The sequence below is a fragment of the Idiotropiscis lumnitzeri genome, chromosome 16 (assembly GCF_059441095.1).
Source record: "Idiotropiscis lumnitzeri isolate Australia: NSW breed Sydney's pygmy pipehorse chromosome 16, RoL_Ilum_1.0, whole genome shotgun sequence".
Classification (NCBI taxonomy): Eukaryota; Metazoa; Chordata; class Actinopteri; order Syngnathiformes; family Syngnathidae; genus Idiotropiscis; species Idiotropiscis lumnitzeri.
Genome location: NC_142406.1, coordinates 10,367,250 through 10,393,423, shown reverse-complemented (window position 1 = coordinate 10,393,423; position 26,174 = coordinate 10,367,250). Strand labels below are relative to the sequence as shown.

At 43.4% G+C, this 26,174-nt stretch overlaps 1 protein-coding gene across 1 annotated transcript; it reads right to left on the bottom strand.

Annotated features, from left to right (window-relative positions):
- Positions 1 to 128: 128 nt before the first annotated feature.
- On the bottom strand, positions 129 to 25,360 carry rapgef5a (Rap guanine nucleotide exchange factor (GEF) 5a). Its single transcript, XM_088318640.1, has 26 exons — positions 24,940 to 25,360; positions 19,780 to 19,830; positions 18,332 to 18,438; positions 18,011 to 18,132; positions 17,749 to 17,926; positions 15,427 to 15,508; positions 15,299 to 15,347; positions 15,132 to 15,205; positions 13,943 to 14,125; positions 11,409 to 11,548; positions 10,685 to 10,785; positions 6,572 to 6,650; positions 6,356 to 6,500; positions 5,490 to 5,581; positions 5,363 to 5,393; positions 5,190 to 5,268; positions 4,965 to 5,114; positions 4,789 to 4,886; positions 4,333 to 4,455; positions 4,023 to 4,201; positions 3,848 to 3,938; positions 3,708 to 3,758; positions 3,537 to 3,624; positions 3,399 to 3,463; positions 2,951 to 3,005; positions 129 to 2,824 (listed from the first exon to the last, which is right to left on the bottom strand). Exons 1-26 carry the CDS (start codon positions 25,081 to 25,083, stop codon positions 2,706 to 2,708), a joined length of 2,676 nt encoding a protein of 891 aa, XP_088174766.1. The 5' UTR covers positions 25,084 to 25,360; the 3' UTR covers positions 129 to 2,705.
- Between the last annotated feature and the right edge of the window lie 814 nt (positions 25,361 to 26,174).

Genomic DNA, 26,174 nt, shown 5'->3' with positions numbered 1-26,174 from the left:
GATCAAGAACAGGTAAACCATTGTAAGGCTGCACTATTTCACCTGACTCTGAGCGTTTTGTTGTCATGAAATCATTGGTCAAAGGCTCCACACAGCACAGATGCACATATTCACACAAGACCTGCTGATTACACATAAAACTTATAATTTATTCAGTTCAGTTAAAATGTCCACATAGTAAAACACCTCTATAGAAAAGACATGTGGCTTCATAACAACAAGTGGACATAAACGTATTGCTTTGTGGTTCACTTTTCTTTTTTTTCCCCAACCATTTGAAACAAATAAATAACAGTACATGGGAAGAAATTTACACATATTACATAAGTACAAAGCCTTTAACATGCCCTCCTTTGCATTTCGTTAATTCTTTTGTATCATGCAAACAGATTTCAAACAATAATGCATCAAGGAAAACTTTCCACAGTCATGACTGTTTAAAACAAATAAATTGTCATGTCTCCCTTCCCAGTACTTTATGGCTCCAAGAGAGGAACATCATCTCGACAGTATCTCCTCTGGCGCCCTCATGTGGCGATGATACAGTCCTACAGAAATTGCCACCAACACCTCTCAGGATAATGTACTGCTTTCCATAGCCTTAATATCCAACTTACGGTTCATGTACGAGTGCACTCTTTGTCCCCACTACTAGAGCAACTTTGACTTATTAGTAGGACAAGACTACTAGTGATATAAAATTGTACTTAACTAAACACGTCACTACTATAAAGAGTAGCACACAGATGTCCACGATTGCACAGATTTGCCTCACTAGGAAAACGTCCCTCTAGGGTTGCAAAGTTGTCATATTGGGGGTGGGGGTGTCAGAGTGTATTATTACTGAACCTCTGAGCATATTTGGCCACACTTGCAATCCATAAATAAACTGGACTTTACAAGGATTAAGAGCACAATTTAACTGCATTGCAAACGCAACATCAACACATCCTAAAGTTATCTTCTCAAGTTATTGTTTCCCCAAAAAATGCTGGATGGTTGCATCTACAGTTGAATGTGAACATTTGCAACGTAACCCTTTAATGTATCTTTCAGAGTAGGTCATTCCTAAACTTTGAAATGCATCTCCGAATAACAGTTTTTGGCACTAAAATTTGTTTGACATCTATTTGACTTGCTATGAAAATACAAATATCCCAAAAAGCATTTAAAAAAAAAATCTGTTGTTTACACATTGGTGACAATGCATGCTTTATACGTTTTCAATTAATGAAAGAAAATTCGCATTGACATTATTCAAGTATCATAACATAAACACAAAAAGGTTCAATAAACAGAGAGCGTAATAAAAAGTCATGCGGCTCATGTTGAGAATTAATCACATTCAAAGTCATGTTAGATGAGAGTCAGCGCCACCATTTAAAGTGCCAAACAAAGCTGAGATGTTCTAGTTTGCTTTTCCTGACATTTCTATCGTCGCGTCTTCGAGCACAGGGCATATCATGCTTTGGGGTTGGTTTTCTTTAGTTCGAATTGGTGCCTTAGTTACGATAAACAGTTCCAGTGAAAGCACAAAATCTTCAGACGAATTTTACTTGGGGTTAATCATGAGGCAACTTTATGTTGACTCCCATTTAACAAGAGTATGGTCAATTCTCAAGATAGCCACATTCTTGATTACAAGAGGGTGTGCACACTTGTGCAACTGCATTTGTAAAAGATAAACAACACTTACCAATTGAATAGGGGTGTGTAGACTTTATATCAACTGGGAGAGCAGTTTAAAAAATTCAGTCATTACAAAAATTTAGTCTTGCTTCGCTGGGGAATACAATGATCCAATTGAGAGAAAAAATGGCTTTGCAATGCATTTGTGCCGCAGGAGAATTGTTGTTTAGGTCCATACGCGCTAGAAATATTAGAAACAATTCTATTCATACACATAACCTAGTTCAGTGAGAAATGCATGACACATGCATGGAAAACAAGTCGAACCCGGAATCTCACAATCAATAGTTGCCGCGCACTCAGGAGAACTTGTGGCTTTGCAGTCAGTCAGTGCGTTGGAACGTCTTACTGTACACTATTAAAGTGGCACCCGCTGCGTTAACACGATTCAGTGGCGAAAGGTTCAAATGCGGAGGTATGTTCGATGAATGCTTCAACACTGATTCGTCTCTTGAGGTACATAATCAACCGCACGAGGAACGACAAAAATAAACATCGACATGATACACCTAGCAGCTGTGACAAGATCCAGAACGTCTGCATAATCTTGTGTTAAGTAGATATCGTTACATATGAAGGCGACATCATGAAGTAGCAAATTATGGTTGCAAATACATGAAACTCTTCAAATAGGCTTTTTTTTTTTTTTTTTTTTTGCAATTGAAATGACGAGGCCATCAGGTCGCAACAGCGCAAACAATAACATTCCACCTGCTTGACAGGTTCATAAATAACCAAAAGCTCATCACAAAAAAACAAAACAAATAAAGGTCATGTTTAGTTCAATAGATACTGTACAACATAATTACATCCTTCTCTAGTCAGATCAGAGGTGAGCTCTGTGTCTATGTGATGGTTTCGTCCAAACAAAATGGCACCTTGTGGTCAACTTGGCACCTTCAACTGCTCGTTCGCTGCTGAGCGCGCACGATGGCGAGTGCGTGACGTTTGCTGTACGGCGTCTTTGTGTGTCGCACACATATCAGCGCTTGCGTTACCGCATCGGTGCCGTGCGACTAAGCCCGCGGCTCGAGTTTGTGGGACAGCTCGAAGAGCGTCTGCTGATTGTCGATGATGTGTAGGTAGTGAACGCTCGCCCTCAACTCGGCGCTGTCCGCGCCGATCACCTCGTTGCCTGCCACATAGATGAACACAAGTGCTAGTGAATCACAGGAATAACAAAAAATAAATTCCTATAACATCTTCAAATCTTGTACAAAGTGCAAAGGCAAGGCACAGACGCTATATTTTTTCTCCTCACCTGTTTGGTCGCTTTGGCAGTGTCGAATCATTCGAACTGTGTCTGCGATCATATGCTGTAGGCGTAGAGAAAAATGTCAGCGTAAGATCAACAACAATCAGCTACAATGAGGATACCGAAGCTTCGTAATTTATTTCATTAAAAAAACTCAATCATGCTAAAAGGGATTTTATTTATTGATTAAAACAGTAGAAATCATGTCATCAATGATCTAATTCTAAATGCAGGACAAAAGATGAGTGGTCAATATTGGTGAATGGAGTACATTTTAAAGGCATCTTCTATTGTTCTCGAAACTATTACCTGACAGGTACATCTAAAATAAAAACAATTTAAAATATAGATTTTTTTTTTATACACTCAACCCCATCTTTGGAAGATGAAGATACCTTGGACAAAAGTACAAAACGCAGAGGCAGCTCGGAGCAGAGAGGCAAACTCCACTCACCAGCTTTTCAAAGTTCACTAGGTTGTCATGAAAGGTCTTGTTGCCCTCGTGGATAAAGGTAATATCTGGAGGAGCAGATTAAAAAGGAATTCAGGTCTCTATGTGACAATTTAATAAATGTGCTTAAAGAGAAATTACCTTTCAAGAGAAGGGGCATGAAAGGGATCTTTGGAGGTTTCATTCTTTTAAAAGCTTCTCTGTAGGCTTTGTGGTTAAGAGACGGATCCTGGATGAGGATGAGTGAGATGACAATGCCCCAAACAGTAAAAGGAAGAAAAAGTGAATGAATAACGTGCATTTTGTACTCACCGTTATCAGCTCCAACTCTGTGAAAAGCTTCTTGAACTTCCCAGGACATTTCTAAAAAAAAAAAATAAAAAAAGAGAAAAACTTTCAGACTAAACCCGAGTCATCACACTAAAGTTACCAGGACTCAAATAGAAACTCGCCTCCCACGTTTGGTTGAGTCGACTCACGGCCGCCGTGTTGAGTCCCATGATGATGGCAAAGGCAGAGTTTAAATTCCTTTGAGCTTTGCAACTAGCACAACACACAAATCATTTCATCACAGTTCGAAAAAAAAAAAAACCCAGATCCTCGCTCTTCAAGAGTGTGTGTCCTTACTGAGCGGCGATCTTGATGAACTTTTTGAGCAGCTGCACTCTCTTGTTGAGCGACGTGCACATGAGAACCTCCGACATGACCCACTGCTGGACTTCGTTGCAGCGCTGCAGCAAGACGGAGAGCGCGGCTGTGTGGCCCCCGCCCGGAATGCGCCTCAGGGTGTAGTAGACCAACTCTTGCTGCGTGAGAAAAATGCACAGGTGAAAAGTCACTGCACTTAAATCGAGTCTTGCAAATTACTTGAGTACAATTGTTGCAATACTTCAAACTTATCCTCAACCTTTCCTACAAATCACAACCACTTTTATACCTCATGGATGGATTTGAAGAGGCTCCAGTCCAGGTGTGTGAGAGCTGCGGCTACGTCCCACGTGTTGATCCCCAAAAGACGCACGGGCCTCCTGCTGAGCTCAGCGCTGTCCGTTAAAGGGGGCTGCAGACAGGAAAGGAACATTCCAAAGATGGCAAATTGAATATAAAGAAGTGGATAATGAACACACCATCTTGTGGCATCTTAATAAGGAACGATGTTGAGGTGAATTGAAGCGCTTCATTTAGACAAAAATAGTGCTCTGCTGCCGTTTTGTGGCAGACTGAGTTGAGGAGTTTCATTTAGAAGCAAATAGTGCTCTGCTGGCATCTTGTGACAAGGAACTAAGTGGAAATTAATGTAGGATTTCCATTTGGACAAAAATAGTGCTTCATGACCATTTTGTTTGTAGCAGGTCTTGTTAAATATCCCCAACAAAAAATAAATACTTTGTACCAAGATTTCAGCCAGATCCCTGCGACAGACGACAAGCTTCCCCTGCGGGGTCAGAGACTCTGAATACACACAATCGCTGGGCTGTAACATTCTGCGCTCTGCAGATGCAAACACAAACAAAAAGTCAAAGACAATTCAAACAAATGTGTGTATTTCATGTCCTTGTGTGCGTTTACCTCCAGTGTGGGAGACCACAGCGAGCACCATGTCGTCTTCCGACCTGTCCATCTTCAGTCTCACGATTCTTAGCAGCTCATGGGCCTCCAGCGAGGGATGCGTGTGGACGCTCAGGTAGGAGTCGGTGCTTACGTAAACGCAGCAAATAACTGGGAGACGCGCAGAGCACGACAAAGAGATGTGAGCCAAATTCTGGAGAGTCCACAAGAGCGAGTGACTTTTACCTTCTCTGGTTTCACATTGCGGCGTGCGAGGTTGCAAACAGTTTTCCTTCAAACTCAACTGCTGGTGCATTTGTTTACTCTGGCGGGGAACACAACAGTCAGGTTTTGTAGCTCGGACTCAAAGTAGCTGAGAAAAAAGAAATGCATTCTACTTCTTGTCCGGTGTTTGTTACCTTTTGGTTTGGCGGACAGTCATCTACTGTGCTGAAATGAAACAAGCAAGCAATGAGGAGGAGGGATGCGTCACTAAGGAACTAAAACTTTTTTTTTTTTCATGCAAGCGCAAAGAACTGCACTTACTGTCTACGACGCAGAAGCTTCTGGAACTCTTTGAGGTCTTTCTCAAGCGTCGGGAACTCGTACAGATCTTCGAGGACACACCTGTAGAGAGTCTAACGGAGCAAGCTAATTAATAATAATTAGATCACCATTTGAGAAGTGCTAATTATGTATGCGAACTAAATTTTATATATGAAACGTTTTGCACCTCTTGATGTCACCAGTGATTGAGACATATAACATTAAAACATAATGTATGTAATAATTTAAAAACACGGTTGAATATTATATTTCATTCAGAGTCGATGGAGCAGCATCATTAAGGATCACAAACTCTCAAGAGACACAAACCGTGCACGCAAACACCTGCTGGTCATTGATGCACCATAGACCGCCATCTGAAGTCTCATTTCTGTGTTACTAGGCAACCGTCGCCTTGGTTGCACACTATATGCGATTATACCCATGCCAACCCTCACACTTTGGTTTCCATAGCAACCCAGCGACGAAGCCGTCAGGTTACACGGGGACAAATTGTGTGTGTCCTTGTTCTAATCGTGTATGAGCGTCTGTCAGATTCTCTGTAATATATGCGTGCTCGTTCATCTCCACATATTCTCAGATATATGGCACTGCATATGTCCATTTCTGCACAGCCGGTCGAAATATGAAACGCTCATCATTTTTACAGAAGCTTTGGTATTCAATCCTCCTGTCTCCCCCACCTTTGTTGCCCTGCGGCACTTGAGGATGACAAGCCAATTTCAGACGAACAATACAAGGTAAAGAATGACGAAGGCGGCACTGGAGCTCATTGCAGGATTGCAACAAAAAAAGTGCTGGAGGTTGGAACGGCGGACTTCCGGTGATTATGCAAGAGCGTGTACCTTCATGAAACCCCGAACATGCTCCTCCTCCTTGAGGAAGTCCTTGTAGAGTCGGCTCCAGTGGGAGACCAACTGCAGGACCTTGCGCTTCCTGAAGAGGGCGTCCTTGCCCTCCTCCTGGCCCCTGCTGCGTGCGCTGCTATAGGTGCGCGTTGTCAAGGGAACGTCATACGATGTGTGACGAGATGTGTCTGATTTTGTCTTATTTAAGGATATTGTCCCAGGAGAGCTTGACAGAGGTCAGAGGTGGACATAAACACCAGGTAGGTTAACAGGAAGTCATCCAACAGCATTTCTGAAGCAAAACAAACACCTCAGTCACATTTCACATCATTAAGCTCAGTTTTGATTGACACTTTGGTTGACTCTACGAAATCCCCCAAAGGGAAATTGTGCCACTCGCCGTAATTTATGGCAGCAGACAGATACACAGATCGTATTGGCAAACATGTACAAACAAAGTCGAAGCGCGTGCAGCCAAGGGAAATATGCCAGAGTGAGGACATTATCACGTCTCATCACATTTTAAGAGCCAATTACTTTGGCTCGCTGGTCTATAATTGGAGGACTCTCGGTAAAGTTAATCAAGAAAGGCTTGGCTTGAGTGCATCTAAATGGACCTGAGGGGAGATAAAGACCACTTTTTGTGTTTGAGAGGAATCCTTCAATTGTTGGTCGGCTTCACCATCTTTTACAGAATAAATGAAGCTTGGCTCCACGTTGATATACCTGTGAAGGAATTTGTGCTCCGTGACATGTTGGCATCATGTGTTGGCTAGCGGCTCAGAGCGGAATATCAAGAACCCTTGAGAGAGCGATGTAATGAGTCATTCCTGGCAGTGGTGTGCTGGGGGGTGTCGGTGCAAATGCCTGTGCGCGTCAGAATATTCGCCTGGGAAAATGTACGACCCAAATATTGTTCTGTCAGGCACACGGCCGAGAAATCAATTATAAACGACAGAGCAGAGAGGCCTTTCCATCAATAAGTGATGAGTGATGTCTTTAAAGGACGCGGGAAGACGGGCGGTGAGTAACCGACGACTGCTTCACAACAATGCACAAAAAGTCTGGCAGTATCGTCATTCAATTTTGAGATCAGAGCCCACTTGTCTCTCACAGTATTGCTTTGGGACATTTGTCTCGGACTTCGATCTGGGTCTTTTACAGTTTCAGCATATTCTCCGGCTATGCGTGCCCTCTGTACACTCTCTGGGATGATAAATATCCATTTTCTTCAACAACATATGCCCTCTACATTTGCCTGCTGGCACGCAAAGTTAAAAACACTCATTTATCGACATCAACCCCCCCCCCGTGTGCCCCCCCCCACACCGCATGCGCACACACAAACAGCACCCTGCTGAATAACTTATCCAGCTCCGACCTTGGGGGACTTTATCTCTTGTGAGAGGCATAGGAAAGAGTGTCTGCGTGCTGAACTAATCACACTAATCCGTGGGTGTACTTTGTTGTTGGAGTGTGTGTTATTATGTGCATACATGAGGATGAGTTGCTCACTCCGGAGAAGCGTGTTCGAGCCTGTTCAAAATACTGCAGAGCAAGGTCGGCTACAAAGGAGCGCGGATGCTCGGAACCACCGCAGAGGGTCTGTACACGGTTGCTCAAAACAACTCTGCAGTAATTGAAAAAAAAAAATGGTCAAATTGAATAAAATTGGGAAAAGTCCTTTCCTTATTAGGCCTCATAATCCTTCCACACCTCTCGCTTATGAATATTCATAAATATTATTAATATATTCTCGCAGCAAACATACCGAGATGATTGTGGAGCTATAAATCTAAATGATTACTCTTATCAAGGTTCATGTTGAAGGAGAGCAGACGTCAGGGTGAGAGTGGAGCTCAAGTGTGTTGAATGATGATTATGATCATTGCAAAACCGATTTACGTGTGGGATCGATTATCTATGACAATGAAGAACGTGTTAAGTGACCGTCTATTTTTTTTTAAGGTCCCATATTGTAATCCGACAGCATTTCCGGCATTGTGCATCTCATAAAACATTGCAACAGTAGCTCGGGGTTGTTGCTAAGCAACAGAAGTTGAAAAAGGGATCGAATAAGATACTGGATAATGTGTGATTATTGGGGGGGGGGGGGTCATGGTTCAAGTCCTGCTGCGGGCAAATGGAAATTGGACAGACAGTACTTCACAATTACCGTCATGACGCCCTTGAGCAAGACACCAACCACGAAACAGCAACTGATTGATGCTGAAAAATCACGAAAAGATCAAAGATGATCATTGAAATCATTTGCACACCCCATCACTGTCATTTCTCCTTGAGTGATCAAAATGAGTTTTGGCGACTTTTGGCTTGTACAATAATAAAATCATCAATAGCATTCAGTGAAAATCTAATGATTAACTTTCTTGTCATTGCACCAGTCGGCTATCGCAAAACATGAACATGCAAAAACAAGCCTTATGATAACACTAAAAATTGTGTCGCAATCAACACATTTGGAGTAAGCTTCTCAGTGATGGTGGTGATGATCACTGATGTCATTTAAGATGGCATCATCGCTGCCTTTGTAATAATGCACGGCTCCGCTAACATGCATCACATATCAAAACGACAGTCATGCCGCACCGCTCGCCTCATCAACTTGTGTGCAGGAACAATCAAACACTGACAGGGAGGTTACAACCGGCACATCCCCCCCAAAAAAAGTCCATGCTGATCCAGTTTAGAACATGTCAAAAGATGATAAAAAAGAAATTAATTTTGTCCATCGGGACAAATTTCTCACCGAAATGTTCCTGAAAGCAGAGAGGTCTGTGAAACCGCACATCACGTTTCAAGTCAACCCATTCAAGAAAATGCACATCCTTCCTGATACACCTAACATCATGGACCCATCAAAAGTGCTGGCCAAAAAGAAGCAGCCTGATTTAGCAGAACCGGCCAAAGAAAAGTTAAACGTGGACCCGAAGACCAAGAAGGAGGATTTGTGGGATCCCGAAGCAGAGGAGGCCCGCCAAAGAGTGCTGAACAACAAGCGCATGAAAGAAGGCCTCGATGAACAAATGAAAGAGAGGCAAAAGATTCAAGAGGAAGAGAAACGGATCAAGACGGAAGAACAAGAGATGCTCAAGTGCCTCGGAGAATTATACGAGCAGGAGCTGGAAGATTGCGCACAGAGTAAGGCAGAGGCCAAGAAGAGATTATATAAAGAAATACAGGAAGATATCGCAGATTTTAGGCTGTTCAAAGAAAGAGAGGCGCACCGAGAAAAGATGGAAACCAAACGAATCGCTCAAATACAACTCGACTTACTAGAAACATACTGGAAAAGAAAAACGACCAAGAAAGTTTTTTCAAAGAGCGGCCGAAGTAAGAATCTGTAACCAAACGGAAGGATCCCCTCTCGAGCAGCTTCGGAAGATAACATATATCCTAATATAGTCAAAAGTCAAATTCAATCGTATTTGTCCAACGGCAGTGGCAGCAGCAGTGAAGAAGCGGGCAGCCGCTTTCTCTCAAGAACATAAGACGCAATTGGAGGGAAGTCAATCATTGGGTCCAACTCGCGGCTGCTGAAACACACGGTCGATGAAAATGTCACCCAGCAGGATGTGGAGCCGAACAAGCAGCGAGGACGACGCCAAATACTTTTTACATCTCCCCAAAGGTTGCACCTGCTAAACCGTAGCGACGTTCGGGCGCACAACACAGGTAAACATATCAGCACTTGGTGAGAAAGAAGCCAGGCTATTAAAGAGGAAATCTGCGAGGACTACGACAGAACTTGCATTTTTGATGCTTCCCAGATTATGATTCAAATATTTCAGACCTGTTATTGATGTCTAGAAAGATACGAGAAGAAGTAGCATCCATGTTTTAGTGGGCTGTGGTTTCAAACGTTCAGCCGACATGCCCGATGATTTGATTTCTCATGATTTTTTAAACCTTATGTGACATACTTGGCAAGAAATTAATATTTATCGACAGTCCGTATTCGAGTTCATGCATACTCATCAAAACTGTTCTTGTTAACTGCCTTAATAAACTGCTTTAATAAAAATCACTTTTTTTGCTGGCTTGTTTGGCTCGAGTCAGCTTGATAAATTCTTGAGTTGAGGCTCATTTCACATTAGCCATAAGGTGTATTTCACCTCGTGAATAGTTCTAACGTCTACAGGCGGCGACACGGCTGAAAGACGGCGCACAAGCACCAGAATGTGGTGTGAGTGCTGAATAATGCAGCCGCACACACGCAAACATACACACCGAAGGTTGTGTTCTAACTTGTTGCTTGTCATCCGAGGGAGCTGCTGTCAGACACGCACACTTTTACAAACTTACCACTCTCCGTGCTCTCAGGCGCCCCTCTTTGGTCGTCTAGACGCAGGTCACTTAGCAGATGCTCCAGGATCTTCAGCGGCGTTCCAGACACCACCACATACCTGTAAGATGAAGACTGGTCACAATCCTCCTCGCTGGAGCACGAGCCGCTTCCATCGCGCCATCCCCCGTCCGTGTCGTCGTCGTCGATATAACGAAAATAAGGAACATCGAATGCACGAGCAACGGTCTCATATTCGGGAGCGTCGTCGTCATCACAGTCGTCTGCGTCAAAGTCTTCCTCTTCCTTGGCAAGAGTAGCTAGCTTGGTGGTCATCCTCATGGTTGGACACTTCAGGAGTTTGAGTGGTCATCGAAGTTTTGCATACCCGAGGTGAAAGCAGGGGTTAAAAAAAACAAAAAAAAACTGCTGGCTAAGTGCCTCTTGTCATCTACAAACTCCAAAGATTGAGCACTCCCTTTTACAGCAACAGTAGATAATTGGGAGGGAACTGTTGTTTAACACACACGCCCACTTACTAAACCTGCGCCTGTTAACACTCCTTGAGTTGTGGTTTCAGTTTTAGCAAACACAGACAAAAAAAAAAAAAAACAGTCATTATTTACTTTATAGAAGAAAGCAAACCTAGTAAATTTTACTTAGGTAAATATGTGCATGTAACATGATACGTGGAAGACGAGGTAAGGGACACGAGCCGCTGACATGATTGGAAGTGGGACTGACCTTTTGTCTTCCTCTCTGGATCCGCCCCCCGACGATGTGGGCGAGGGCCGTTCTGAAGGCGACGTCAATGACGATGTCACTCTTTGCAACACCAACACGTCGCGTCCTCGCTCCTTTAGACAAACCCGCCCAACCACCTCCTGATAATGAGAATGGACAAAAAAAAAAAGGGGGTTAAAACTAGCAGAAAAAAAATATTCATGCTGGGTGACACATGATGAGCGTCTGTTTTAAACATGAACTGCAACCTGATCTGCGACTGGCACCAGATGACACCTTCGCTGACAATAGAAGGGAGTACAAAAGCATGTGAGAGGAAAAAAAAAAAAACAGGCATCATAAACAGGTGGAGCGAGGGGATCAAAAGAAGACGTCAGGAGTAGAAGAAGAGATCAAGAAGCGTTGTTTCTCCTGCAGCTGCTCGCTGCACACTGTCAGCCCGAGGGCCTGAGAGACAATCACCATTGCTGCTAACAACTCCACAGTCGAGTCAATCTGCTCAAGAGTGTCTCATTTCACAGCACAGATGCATCCTGGATATATCGAGTTCATGATAGGAAATCTCGACACATACTGAAATTCAACAACAAAATGTACAGCTCTTAAGGAAAGTTGGCCTTTTGCTTTTCTATGAAAAAAAAAAAGGCTGGGAAAATAATAAATGATAAGATCAATAGCATTTTAGATGGTGTCGATGCCGCCGCCACACTGCTGGCAGCCTCTAGGGGGCATGTTTGCACGCTAGAGATTGCTTCAAAGTGGTTGAATATTTTAGTAGCTAAACTTAAAATTTATACAGTTAACAAACGGAATTAAAACGACATGCCATCGCATCCACAGCACAAAATGCACTCAGGGCGACACTCGGGCATGACTTTGCTTGCTCACTGGAAGCAGAACCTGCACTAATTTTCATACTTGAAGTCTCAAGTCCAATTTTTATTGTAATCTGCAAAACAAAAAAAACTGACATCTTCAATTCAACTGATTATGTGACTACAATGGGGGGAAAAAAATGAAACAGGATTACATAAGCGGAATGATTATAAACGCAACATTGTATTGCTACGTTTGAGATTGTTGATATATCCGATTACACACACTATTTAGGCGGCCAAGAACAACAAAAGCAATCCTGGAACGGAGGAGTGAACACGCGCATCAACACACCAGATCAAAAGGAAGTGCGCAGCGCTTCAACTGGCCATGCTGTGTTTACTAGTATCACAAGAAAACACACCCAAATGATTAGAGGGGTGCCAAAATGCTGTGTGTGGGGTGCGGCGTGTTATGTAATATAGATTAAAGGAAAGAGTGTGTTGGGGACAAGTCAGGTGGAGAAAAAGAGCACTTAAGCCCACCGGGTTGTCACGGTGCTTTCCACACTGTTGGGACGTGCGAGACTTGCAATTCAAATTCAGGGAAGGGCGACACATGTTGGACAACTAAGAATGTCACAGTGTGCCATTTTTGCCACAGCCCAAAAAAATAGATTAGAAAAACTGAACGTTCTTAGTCTTTTTTTCACAATTATCTTCAATCAAATATGGATTTACAAACAAAGCTCGACTAGAAATTCAAAATAGTTGTTCTGCAGAAAGAGGAAAAGCAATTTGTTCTCAGCTAACAGGTGTGTCATCCTTTGTCCCTCCATCCCACCCCAATCCCTTCCTTCAATTCAACTCTCCGTACATCCTTCACTCTCCCGCCCTTCCTCGCTGTCTCCTTTTGTCAGTCGCCGAAACTAATTTTCTCTTTCCTCTCTTCAGTGGGTTCAAGCCAGGTCTGTGCCCGCATCTGCCTTTCAGTGGGCAGACTTAACGCCCCGGAGATTTGGATTTGGGAACGGCGGCCTGCACCTGCTATGTCGCACACAGGGTCACGCACACGGAATATGACGTACAGTGCAGAGGAAAGGCGAAGCCAAAAAGGAAAGCACTCTCTGCTCGCGGCCAATTCACGCCAATATGTGTGTGTGTGTGTGTCCTCATGGTCATATCTGTGTTGTGATAGCTCGAGGGCCTAATTCCTGCAAACGGTGGATAGGAAAATGAAAACCCAATACATGTGGGTAAGCGGTGTGCACAGCCACAGCACATCCCTCCACTAATTGAAAGACCAGCAGTGCACAGAAAGAAAGTGTCAAAGCATTCTAGGTGCATGTTACCTTACGGGCAGGATGGTGCCAGACGGAATTGTACAAAGTCAAATTAAAGTTCAGTGAATAGAAGGCAGTGATGCACACAATCCACAACATAGACACATGAATCATATCGCTATGGCAACAGAGCGCGCTGGTTCGTCAGTGCTTGGCTGTCATGGAAAAAGAAAGTAAGATCAAGTCGCCATGACAACCTAGTAAGAGGAAAGCAGTCTTTATCGCAAGCCAAGGTTGGTTTGGGTGCTGCGCCGTCTATTAAAGACGGCGTGAAGTTTTTTTTTTCCTCAAATAAAATGTTTGAAGAGAATTGCAGAAAACACCAGCAAAGAGTGAGAACTATGTAGCACCGGCATGCGACGCGTCCTCGACTCACCGCCTGGTTCCTGTCAGGTAGGCGGTAGTTGTGGTTCTGCAGCAGCCGGCAGCCATCCTTGGCCAGACGCTGAACGGCCTCAAAGCCCAGTCGGCTGGTCAGCTCCTCACGGCCGCACACAGTCCCGCCGCCAACGCCGCCGTTGGTCCCTCCGCCACCTCGCAGAGCGCACACGCCGCCCAGCTGCAACACGGGGGGCATGAACACATATCTCAAGCCACAGTCCCAAGACATGATGGAAAGAGTCACAGTTTGCTTGCAGGGGGGGTAATGCAGTTCAGTATTTTGGTCCAATGTCAAACGGAAAGTTATGCCTGGTCCGGAAGTATGTGATAACTTTCACCAAGCGCATTTGAGGAAAAAGGAAAAAAAAAAAATCACCCAGAGACTCTAAAGCCTCATTATTCCAAATCTTATTCAGTCTACATTATACTCTGTAATTCCCTCTATCTGTTGCATTTCTCCCTTTGTCTCCATGTCAGCAGATCTGGCGGAGAAAGCGCGAGTGCGAGTGATTATCAGCCTAAGTGGGCGGGAGTGTGTTCGTTCGTGTGTGTGCGTGTGTGTTGGCTTGTGCGTCCCTCTCCTCTAATCAGGATTTAGAAAGTTTTAACCATGTTAGCTTTGCTGAATTAAGAGCAAAATGCATATTACGAAAATGTCAAATAAAAAAATCTGGTTGAAAACGACAGAGCATGAAAAGTAGATATTATATTTAGAATAATAATTTAGAGAAAAATCATGTGTAATGTCCGCAAATAATGATTGGCCTGATGTGTAAAATAATCTCTGGTGGCAGTTAGATTATTCGATTTATTTTTTTAGGGACATATGGGAGGGGAGGTTTAATTTCCTCAAGCGTTGTGTAACCACTTCCCGTGTGCTTAACTATCCAAAAGCGCCGTGTAATAATGGAGGCTCACAACATGATGGCATCGCTCCCACACATTCTGTTTAGTAGGAAAACACCCCCTACCAGAGCTCATCTGGGGGAAGGCCTGATAACACACACGCGCACATGCACGTGCACACACACACAAACAAAGCCCAGTAAGTGTTTGTTTGCATTGTGAGTCACACTGTTTCTTGATCCCTTTTGTGTTTATACATTTGTGAAAACAGACCCCACGGGAATTAAGTTACAGACATCGGTTATTTTTCACGATAGATAATGAATGGCTGGTTTTACCGGGTTGGACTCTGCAACTGGTGAGTGGACGTCCTGCTGGCTCGTCTCGGGCATGTCAGAGTCCTGCTCTGATACTGCAAATATCCAAAGACAGGCAGGGTAGCATTGTTTTTTTTGTTGTTTTTTTTTTTTGCAATGCCATGTTGTGCCAATAGACTCTTACTCACAAGCTTTGCGCGTCTTTCGGGCAAGAGCAGCAGCCAACTCATTTTGTACCTAATAGAAATGGCGAGAAAAAAACAAAAGCACAAGGTCATACAATAGTGTAGTCATTTAGCCATGCGCACACACTTACCGTGGATGTGAGCCTTTCTAGAGCTTTCATCTGGAGGATCTCACTGCACACATCCCGGTTTCCCTCAGAATCCTCCTCTGACCTTGGAGAGACAAAAACAGTTTCACTGATTTAATTGTAGTCAGATCTGATGAATATGTGAAAATATGCATACATGACATTGTGTATGATGTACAGAATAATTGTGTAAGTCCCACAGCGATAACACAAGACTGTAGGTTTTTGTCTTCAACATTGGCAGACGGCACCCGAGGGCTTCCCTCATTCTAATACGTTCACTTCGAAAAGCATTTCAAATGGTCTTCCTAAGCGAACAGGCTCGCGCAGTCTCCCGCAGATGCGAGCAGACCCGCGGAACATATTTGCATATCATTTTGATATCAACACATCCCAGCGGAAGGTGCAATTGTGACGGGGGAAGAAAGGATCAGGCTGCGTGTGGAACTGAAGCAAAAATTGCTCGTTTTGCTTTCCTGTGAATGCACACGTATGTGGTCAAAGCTCACCAAAGCAAAACGCTCCGGCTTGAATAAGAGACTGACAGTTATAACTTGAATATTTCCCATCACGACGAGTACAGCAAAACTGCTTAAGATTATGTCATCTTATGTAATTAATATCCAAGTAGACCCTTGAGGGTTTAAACTGTCTTTTTGATGCCCTCCAGTGAATCACTGATGGTGGATTAGCATGACTGCCTCTTGCAACACCTCCATGTTTGTCATCAAAGATGCCGCAAGGTGTTTATATTCACATTCCAGGATGTAGCGCATGCAGAGTACTAGCATAAGAGGCGAAAAAAAAAAAAAAACACGCCGAAAGGAGCCTTCGCGTCATTAGATTTATTCGTATGTAGCCCTTGGTAGGAAAAGTGTGGACAACGCTGCCTTGGGGTATTTGTATAATTCATCTGGAGTGATAGGATGCATGATGAGTTCACTGGGAACAGGAAACATACATTTAGAAATTATTTATTCCAGTGAGTGGAGCTGTTGGTTACACGATGTTACTCTTACGACACATTTTGACATTTCATATATTTACGCCTAAAGGGTGACATAAAAACGATGATTACGGGCAGGATTTCTTGCCAAGACAGCAGATATCCTTGAAAAAAAAAAATTGACAGAGAGAATATAAAATAAAAAGACTTTTATTTAAGTGTATATGCCAGTCTAAGAAGCAGATGAGATTTGATGTTTTCCAAAAAGTTTTTCAGAGAGACAGACGGCGGACATGAAGCGGGAGGGTGTGTGTGTGTGTGTGTGTGTGTGTGGTGGACAGTCAAACAGGTGCCAGCCGAGCAAAAATGCAGCAATCAAAGAGAAACAGCAGGCGAAAGCGGCAGACCGAATAAGAATGTTGAATACATAATCGCATCTGTACAGATTATTTGGGCCAATAGTTCGGATAAAAGGAGTAGGTTCTGCGTATGCACAATTGAAGTCATGTTCTGATATTTTCTAGGACAGAATCTAGGGCAAAACTTAAAGAATACAGTGTTCAAATAATCGAGGTTCACTGTACGATCTCAGGGTGCGCCGATGAAAAAGCTGATGTGGAGTTGTGTTTTTAAATGCTGCTTTCGCTCATTTATCCGAGTGACAGATTGAGTTCAGTGGCAGCCTCATCAGGAATCCCACACACCGTAAAGGCAAAGCAAAGAAGTTGAGCTGACATCCGCTGGATGTGGAGGGGTGTGCACAAGCACACCGAGGATTTACAACTCTGAAAAGGGATTTGGATTGGTGCTGGAATTAAAGGACGATATCGGGGGGCGTGTGAGGGGATATACCGTATGTCGCATGAGCAGGCGTGCGCGGAGCGGGACATCCACCAACTTGACTTTTTTTTTTCTTCATTTTCTACAGTCATTGCCAGCCTATCACTTTGTTTATTTTCTTTTTATTATACAGTGGTTAACTTCATACTTGTGTGACAGGAATGCCAAAATGTTTCGTCTGCATCTGGGACGACATAAATCGTTGACATGACTTGTTTCGCTGTTACCCTCCAATTTGAAACACATCAATACGCCAAAAGCAGAGACCCGACAGAGCACCAAATTGACGTCTGTGTACAAGCGTGAGCCGTGGGGCAGATCAGTTGAGATGCCAATGGTGTTGCCACATCTCTGTTAGTGACACAAACCCACACTGGCTTGCGTTAAGACGACATTGGTTGGTTTTGCTAAAGAACTGAAGTGGCCGTCACTCTCACACACGTGTGTAAAATATTGCTTGATTGTCATCAAATCACACATCCGTCATGTGATACATTTGAATCCAGCCATGTACAGTTATATTTTAGTTAGAGACTTACGGGCTGTTGGTTCTGTCCGCAGAGCGAAACTGAACATACGGCGCGAGCTGTAGGAGGAGCCGAACAGCCTCGGGCCAATCCCCTTCATTGGCACGAAACTCACAGGAGGTCGAGTCGCACTCCTCAAAACTGAACTGGTAGTAAGTGTTGGAGTCTGAGAAGACAACTCGCTGGTCCACTGGCAAGACAACACATTATATTATAGAGAAGCATTTTATCCCGAGACGAGATTGTCGGCTAACATGACACAATGGCGTTTTACCAGACAGGAGGACGCCCAGCTCCAGCAGCACCTGCCAGACGCGCACGGCGGTGGTCCGACAACGCACGTACACGCATTGCTCGCACAGCCACTGCACCAGCTCCACGCCCACATAACTGCGCCTGTCAAATACACAAAATGGGCATTTTGTGAGATGGTTTTACTGCATCAATTTCAAGAGACATTCCCTAAAAATGAAAGTACACAGCAAAACGACATCATTTCACTCCAAACACAGCTCGACGGTAAAGTCAGCGCTCGGATCTACTCTGATCCCTCAAGGAGACACACAAATAAAGACACACAGACAGTCAAGTGTACCGTATGATTCTGGCGAGGTGTATCTTGTCTTTAGCCGGGTATGGTCCATGGGAAAGGAAACCATTTCTCACAGCTCGGCCGGCACAAGGAAAACTCTGGGAGCATGACTGAAACGCATGCAAACAACACAAAAGGAAAATATTAGAAAGGTTTCACAATGGAATAAAAAGTGAAAGCAAAAATACACTTCAGTCAGTTGGAATTAATTAATGAAATATATTTGCTGAATATGCATGTATTTTTCATTTTCAGACTACATTAATAAAAGAAACAACAAATTGAAAAAATTTAATTAAATTAAAACTGGTGTCCAGCTTGGCAACATCGTGGACTTGAGTTTACCTTTTTAGTATGCACTATTGTAATGTGAATCTCAGTGTTGTCCTCCGTATTTTGTCAACACTCCATGTTGACGCAACAAATGAAAACGTGTTTTATATTTTATGTTTATCTTGATCACCTTGGTGGAATTTTGCGGTTGTCCAATCTGCATCATGATCAGGAGATCCCGGTTGCAAATTTTGATATTTGCTGAAAAATCCTCCCAGACTTTTAAATTAAGGTTCTTATCAAATTGAACCCTCGGAGAAAACAGGATGTTTATTTTAGCTTTGCACAGCACGGCTTAAAAGCTTTCCTCTAGCTGTAAAACAGAATTCCCTGATACAGCTTGACGCAGCAAAGTGATGCCTGGATTCAGTCAAAGTCAAACATGCAGACATCACACGTTGGGGCTGCTGCAGCGTTGCAACAATCGAGCTGCCTGGACAACAAATTAGTGGAGTGCATCTACGTTTGACAGTGCTTTGCTTTTGTTGAACTATTTTTTTTTTCGATATATTAAGTGTCTAGTACAGGGGTGGGCAAACCTTTTCATTGGCGGGCCACAATGGGTTCTAAAATTTGACAGAGGGGGGCCGGACCAGGAGCAGATGGATGGAGTGATGAGCAGAAAAAAAAAAACATTTAATTTTAAATGAAAGTGAACAAAAGCATTACAACAATATATATGTTTTTGAAAAAACACACTATTTAGAATATAAAACATGAACAAGGTTTATTCATTTCATTTTTTTCCAGTTCGGCGGGCCGGATTAAAACATCTAATGGGCCGCATGTGGCCCCCGGGCCGTAGTTTGCCCACACCTGGTCTAGTATCACTAACAGCGGCACTGATGTTGCAAAGTATCAAATTTCCATCACTATCCAAACTTGCGTAATCAATATTGCGCACATTTCAAGTGTAAAACAAAGACAAGCGACAGTGCTCACCGATGTCATTGCGTGTTTGCTGCAATTTGTGAAAACGGACGCAAATGAGACCCGAGGTGAAAATCCGCACTGAGCTCATCTGTATTGAGGCTAAACAAACATACTGTCGCCTCACAGCTAAACTTAAGAGATTACATCATCTGTGTGTGTGTGTGTGTGTGTGTGTAAGACCTCACCTTATTTACCGTAGGGCCAGCACTTGGTCCGGGGATTGTGTCAGGTGATTGCTGTTGAAAAAAACAAAACACACGCAACCCATGAGATCGTGCACGCGCGTAAATACACCGAATAAACACAACACCGACCTGAGCAAGACCAGTTTTTCAAATCCCAAACATTAGTCACCGTGTGTACAATTCAATAGCCTCAACAACCATCTTTCATTCATCTCCTAACGTGATTCACTTTGCCGAAGAGGGCACTTTTTGTGTGAGCCCGGTGACTTGTCTTGACCTAAAATCAGTGAAATATGACACTCGTACTCTCTCACCAGTACAAGGAGGCACCGTGACACTTTGATCACTCTTCTTAATAGCTACTACCATCGCACAATGTTGTAAAGCCTTTGCCCTGGGCACACCCAAGATACCTCCACCAGGAAATAGGCTCGTAATCTTTATGGATTATTATGGCGGCAACGGAGTTTATTGACACGTTGGAGTGAGAAGAGGGTGATAAAACTGATTAAAATGATACACGGTGGCAAAAAAAAAAGACTGCGGAACTGACAATAAATTGAAGAAAAGGTTAAAAGTGAATTCAGAGATTTGTTTGGCACCTCTACACTTTCTGTGAGGTAAGGCGCTACTTCTCCTGGGCAAAACGGGCAAATTACAAAACCGGGACGGAAGAGAAAAATTAATGAATGACTGCAACGGAGGATAAAGAAGGTTGATCCACATCCAAACAAACGCATTTCAAAGAGAGAAAGCGAAGGAAAGGTTAACTAGTGACGTTTAATGAACAACGGCAGACAGCTGCCGCGGTTGCTATTACTGCGTAATAGCAATCATACTGCCATATTTGGAATAGTGGCGCTGCATTGAAAATATTAATGCTTAGAATTTTTTGGGGTTGACGTCCCCTTTAAGTGAATATAGTTTCACGGCTCAAACATGCAGATATTTTTAGGCATAAATAAGATGCTCGACAAAGTAGCATCCATTTTTCCAGTTCATACAAGCGGTTTTTGATTGACAGTTGGCAGTTGAACAGGGCGTGGTTTCAGTGCCTGAGAGAAGAGACGACTTGATTTTGGACAATTATTAATATTTTTTATTGAATTTTTTTTTTCAAAGTGGCAAAGTTGTTAACACTATGCAGTGTCAAATTTAGAAGACATTTATTTTCACTCTACAAGGACTTTAAGGTATAGGTTAAAACGTATTCGATATTCCTTGAAATGTAATCTGATTACATTTCTCACACTCCTCACAAATAGCCAACGGAGAGCGCCCGCTTCCTCTCGACTTCGGCCCTCATTATTATTCTTGTGGTTCTACACCAAGTTGTCATGCACTGTAGTTCCCCCACCGCAACGTAATGTTTGCGGCGGGCAGTAGAAGTGAGCTCCGAGAACAGCGACACTGCGGACAGCGGCGTGCTTTAAATGGCATCATGTTTTAAACATGCTTGTCTTGAAACAAGCTTGACGTCACGCAGGTTTGTGGCCTCCATGGAGCACAGATGCATCGTTTTGGTTTATCACAGTAGAACATCCGTTTTATATACACACAAGTAGAGTGCACAAAATGTTTTATGTCTACTTTTTCTCGGATGGTTATGTTAACCGGTAAAATCAATGAGACAATGATGTACAATAGCAGCGCGGGCAGTGAAGCAGGTCAGCTGAGAAAAGTTGCGGGTTGGAAAAGCATCCTAGATGATGATAAATGGGGAGGATTCAGAGATCGTCAAATGATGAGACGAATGAAAAGGCAAGCAACATACTGTGGAGGAAGATAAATGCACACGGGGAACGAGAGCATACAGTACGGCGCGTTCCGTAAAGTCAATGAATATACATGACACGGATGTGAGCGTGACAGATGGAGAGGGAGTGAAATGAGCTGAGGAGGGATCATTTTAATTGTGTTCATTAAAAAGAGAACGCAGAACACGACGGAGACGGGGGGGACGAGACAGAGGGATGGGAGACAAATGCTCGAGTTTATACTTTGAGACAAGAACGTCAAAACATCACGACAGGGCATCCACTGAAGAGAAATGAGGATATGAGAGGATGCTTCTCGGTCGTATCGCGGTGCAACCGAGCTGTTTTCCACCATTATAAAAATGAAAACAAGCAAACCAATTGTCATAAAACTCGACAACACTTTCATTTTTACTAACTGGCTGTGTTCAAATTAGGAATTCAAAAGGAGACTTGAACGAATTAATGCCATTTACATTCATTTCAATGAGGAATGGTGATTTGAGAAAGGAGTGTCTGCCTTTTTCAAATTCAACTCGCATCTCAAGGCACTGCTCTACTGTAACAGAAGTCAGCTGACTCATTTCGAGCAGCGGCGGGCTGAAGGTGAAACGGAGCCCAGCAGACTGAGCGACTCTCACATCCTCGCTGCCCTCGCTCTATTTTATCTCCCCATCTCTTTGTCTTCTGTCTGGCGAGCACCGATCGTTCCCAAAGTCGTCTTTTCTCCTCAGTCATCTCGCCAACTCGCCACTCGGTGACTCATTCATACTGTACTGCACACTCAGGTCTTTTGTGCTGGTGTTTTGACTCCACCTTCTCCCCAAAACACAGGCCTCCATCACGGGGGGCGCACATTAGTTGTCAGCGGAGAAGAGAGACGAGGGCTATAAAGCGAGAGCACATGCTGAGACTCTTATCTGAGCGATGACTTCAAAGTGTGTCTGGGCGAGCGCAAAGAAAAGAGCGCGGCGGCAGCAGAGCGTGAGGTCATTATCTGCGAGGGATGGATTGCTCTCAGATTAGATTGCAAACAACGTGCGCACACACGCGCAGACGTTCACACCGCTGTTGACTCCTCGACAGGTCGGTCACACACAAGGAAATCTAAATGGAGACATCAAAGCGCCGATGACTAAATGGACAGACGAGGAGGAACGTTGCTCACAGAGGCAAACCTTGTCAAGTTTTAGGGGCTCATCTACATTTGTTAGTTTTGTCAAATGAGAACATTTGGTAAGGGGAAGAAAATGGATGAACGGATGGATGGATGCGACTTACATGTGACTTACTCCCACCTCTGCAAACGAGCAGCTTCATTTGGTGTGCGAGTGTGACTTTCCTTTCATCAAACCTTCATCTGGGGAAGCTTCCTCGAGGGATAACATGAAAGACATCTAGAAGTTTGAACTTTCCCACATGCTTGTGAACTCATCACTTTGGCACAGAGCGGTTGACTCGAATAAAAACGGATTTTCCAGACATATGGCGGACATGTTCTTATTTTTGCAAATATCACTGTATGAGTATTTTCTTAATACTGTGTTGCAAGTTTCCGAATTTGTGTCCCTCATACACTGACTTCTATCTATCCTAAATTAATCTATAATGCAGTTAAGGCTGCGAAATATTGCTGGGAGACACACACTTATGGAAGGTTTTACTACTGGAAATTGTGTCAAGAAGACACAGATTTTTAAGTAGGGTCTGTATTTCATGAGCCATAGTCACTCCAAAAGACGGGTAGATATGTAAGACACATTTAAATGTCATATTGCAAGACAGCAAGCCAGAAGCCAGAATGAGTCGAGCAAACGGTAAATAAATAATCAGAAGCGAGAAGATTCCTTTATCCTTTAACGTGGAATATGATATCACAAACTAATCCTCCATTGGTTTCTGTTTTATTGTTGTTGTTGTTATGGTTGGTCTATATTTTTGTAGAACAGGGATCTGTCATACATCTACGCAACTCAACTGATATTTATGAAGCACTTTAAAAAGTTCTGTTGATTTCTATGGTGTATTTAAAATTCACGATTTTCTTCAAATCAAAATTTAGTGTAATATTCACTATGTATTCATTTGCTTGGGGGATACGAGCAATTGAAAAAATATAAATAAATAACAGCTTTGGCATTAATCATGTCTGAAATCATCATTTTGATCCCATAATGAATATTTGCTGAACCCTCATAAGAAGGTCTAGCATTCCACAGTGGATTAATCCAAAGTGTGTTAGTCTTAGAACCTGCTATAAAACCATTAATGTATTAATAATGGTCGCTGCGCAATTTGGTCTGACGGACAGACAGGAAATAAAATGTGACACTTAACCTGGGAAATCAAGTGTGCTCATCACTAAAGTTGGGCACATCATTATGACGGCAAGTTAGTTGACAACTAGGTTAAGCGTTAACTCCGATATACAAATATAATAATAATAATAATAATAATAAAAAAACTGAAATATATCATTGTTATGGATTATGCTGGTTTTGATGCTGTTTTTAGTCCTAGTTTGGAGAGAAATCCAACACGGCTGTTGTTAGATTTGCAATTGGATGAGCGAGAGTGTGTAAGCAGCCCCCCACACAATTGTTACAATGCAATACATTAAATGTGGGGTACTGTGTATTTAAATACATAACGAAGGTACAATAAAGTCTTTTTTTTTTTAATTTTCAGTCCTACATTTCGGTTTAGGTTTATCATTATTACATTCAAAATATTTTCCCTTAAGATCCGACAACAAAGGACGGTTGGACGATAGCTACTTCAATTATTCCAAGAGGGAAATTAATTTAGACAAAAGGGAACATTCAGCCTTCTTTTGTTTCACGAGTCAAAAAGTTCAACATCTGCAAATCCGTTACATGTGAATAACAAGTCCACCATATCTAAATAGTACATCACCATAGGTCAATAGAGCCAAGATAGCGGCCGCTTATGAAATAATAATCCACTGAGGTTGCGCCTGCAGTAAGATTTTTGGTCCTCAGTGCTGATTTCATCACATCATTTTAACCATCACGTGCAGCCTGTGAATGATGGATGGATTTTGTGTTTTTTTCACACTGGGCCGACGATGAATTCAATGACAGTTTAATTGAATCTCCGTATATGTGCTACACACATGCTCCTGAGGACGACCGTGTGTGCTGCATAACCTGAGGGTGGTTGCCTTGACTACCAGAGTGTGCAGGCATGGTGTCTTACCAGCAATTCGAGTAATCGTGGACGAAGTCGCATACGCGCACGATGCCCCTGCGACAGTCACGCTTGGGACAAGTCGTGACGTGCGTACAAAAGCAGCCTCAGCCATGCTTAAAAACAATCCAACAGCTTGAAGGAGCAGCATCCAACGCGGAAGGAGATAAAAAAAAAACACCGTGGTACTCACGCTCTTCTTCCGCAGGTGCAGTCCGTGTTTAAGTAGTCCCGGCAGGTCCCGGATTTTGTGCTTGAGCTGAGCTTGATCCCGCGCGCTCCGGTTCCACCTGAAGCCCGCGAGCAGGCCGTCCTCTGCGGGCTCCGAGTCGTCCATGACCGCCGCCCCGAACGCGACGCGCGTGTCCTCGACTGGCTCCTCAACAGGCGAACCGTCGCCGGCGCCAGTTCGCCATTTCAATCCCCGCCGCGTTCACGGTCCGCTTCTCGGTCTCCTCCTTCCTGCTTCCCCCCCCCAGTCACGGAGCGGCGACGTGCATCTGCAACGTAAAGGGTCGCGCGCGCGCGCACGTGCGTTTAACGAGCGACTTCACTTGTTCCGCAGCACGGCACAGTGGCACACCTCAGGTTAGCAAGCAGCGTGACTAGGCGTGCGCGTGATTGTGATGGGGAAGGGAGGGGAGAGGAGAGGAGAGGGGGGGGGTCATGTCATTTTCATCTCAGCATGAATAAAATTAATCTTGTTTTGGGGGAAGGCGCACTCAATGAGCGCACATTGACTTTTAGACTACTGTTGCTTTGTACAGTTTGCATTCTGTACATTTATTTCTTTCATATTTCTCCAGGAGATCAAAAGTCATTTTCTCTTTGCAATTGTATTGTTCTTTTATGTTTTCTTTGATGTGTACAGGGCAGTTCTGCTTTCATGGACAGATCACCTTTGAAAAACACCTCAGTCTCAATGTTTTTTGTTGTTGTTTTTTTTCCAATTTAAATAAAGGTTTTGACTGATTGTTTCCAATGAGCATGTCTTGGATATCCAGGGTTTTTATTTTTAAACAAACATCTGTATTTCTACTTAACTCTATAGTGTCAGCACTTTAGCCACTTTTCCATCGATAAACAAAGCTAGTCTTTGGTGCATTTGCGTGGTTGGGGGTTCTGCTACGCATTCCAGTTTAACCTGAAGCAGACGGCAGGTGGGTTGAAATATGAGAGGGCTGTTTTGTGGAGTTCACTCGTAGTGGCTTTACATATTTTAAAGGTGACATTCTGCATTTTGTTTTCTCAGTCATGTAGTGGTGAGAGCATCTGCCTCACGGTTCCGAAGTCCTATGTGGCGTTTGCAAAAATCCGAGTCGGGGTCGGGAAACAGGTTAAGTTCGGGGGTGTATCTTCCAAATTGCAACAAATTGAATCTATAAAAATGTAGATACAGGTTGAAGTATGCAAGGCAGGTGGACTGTT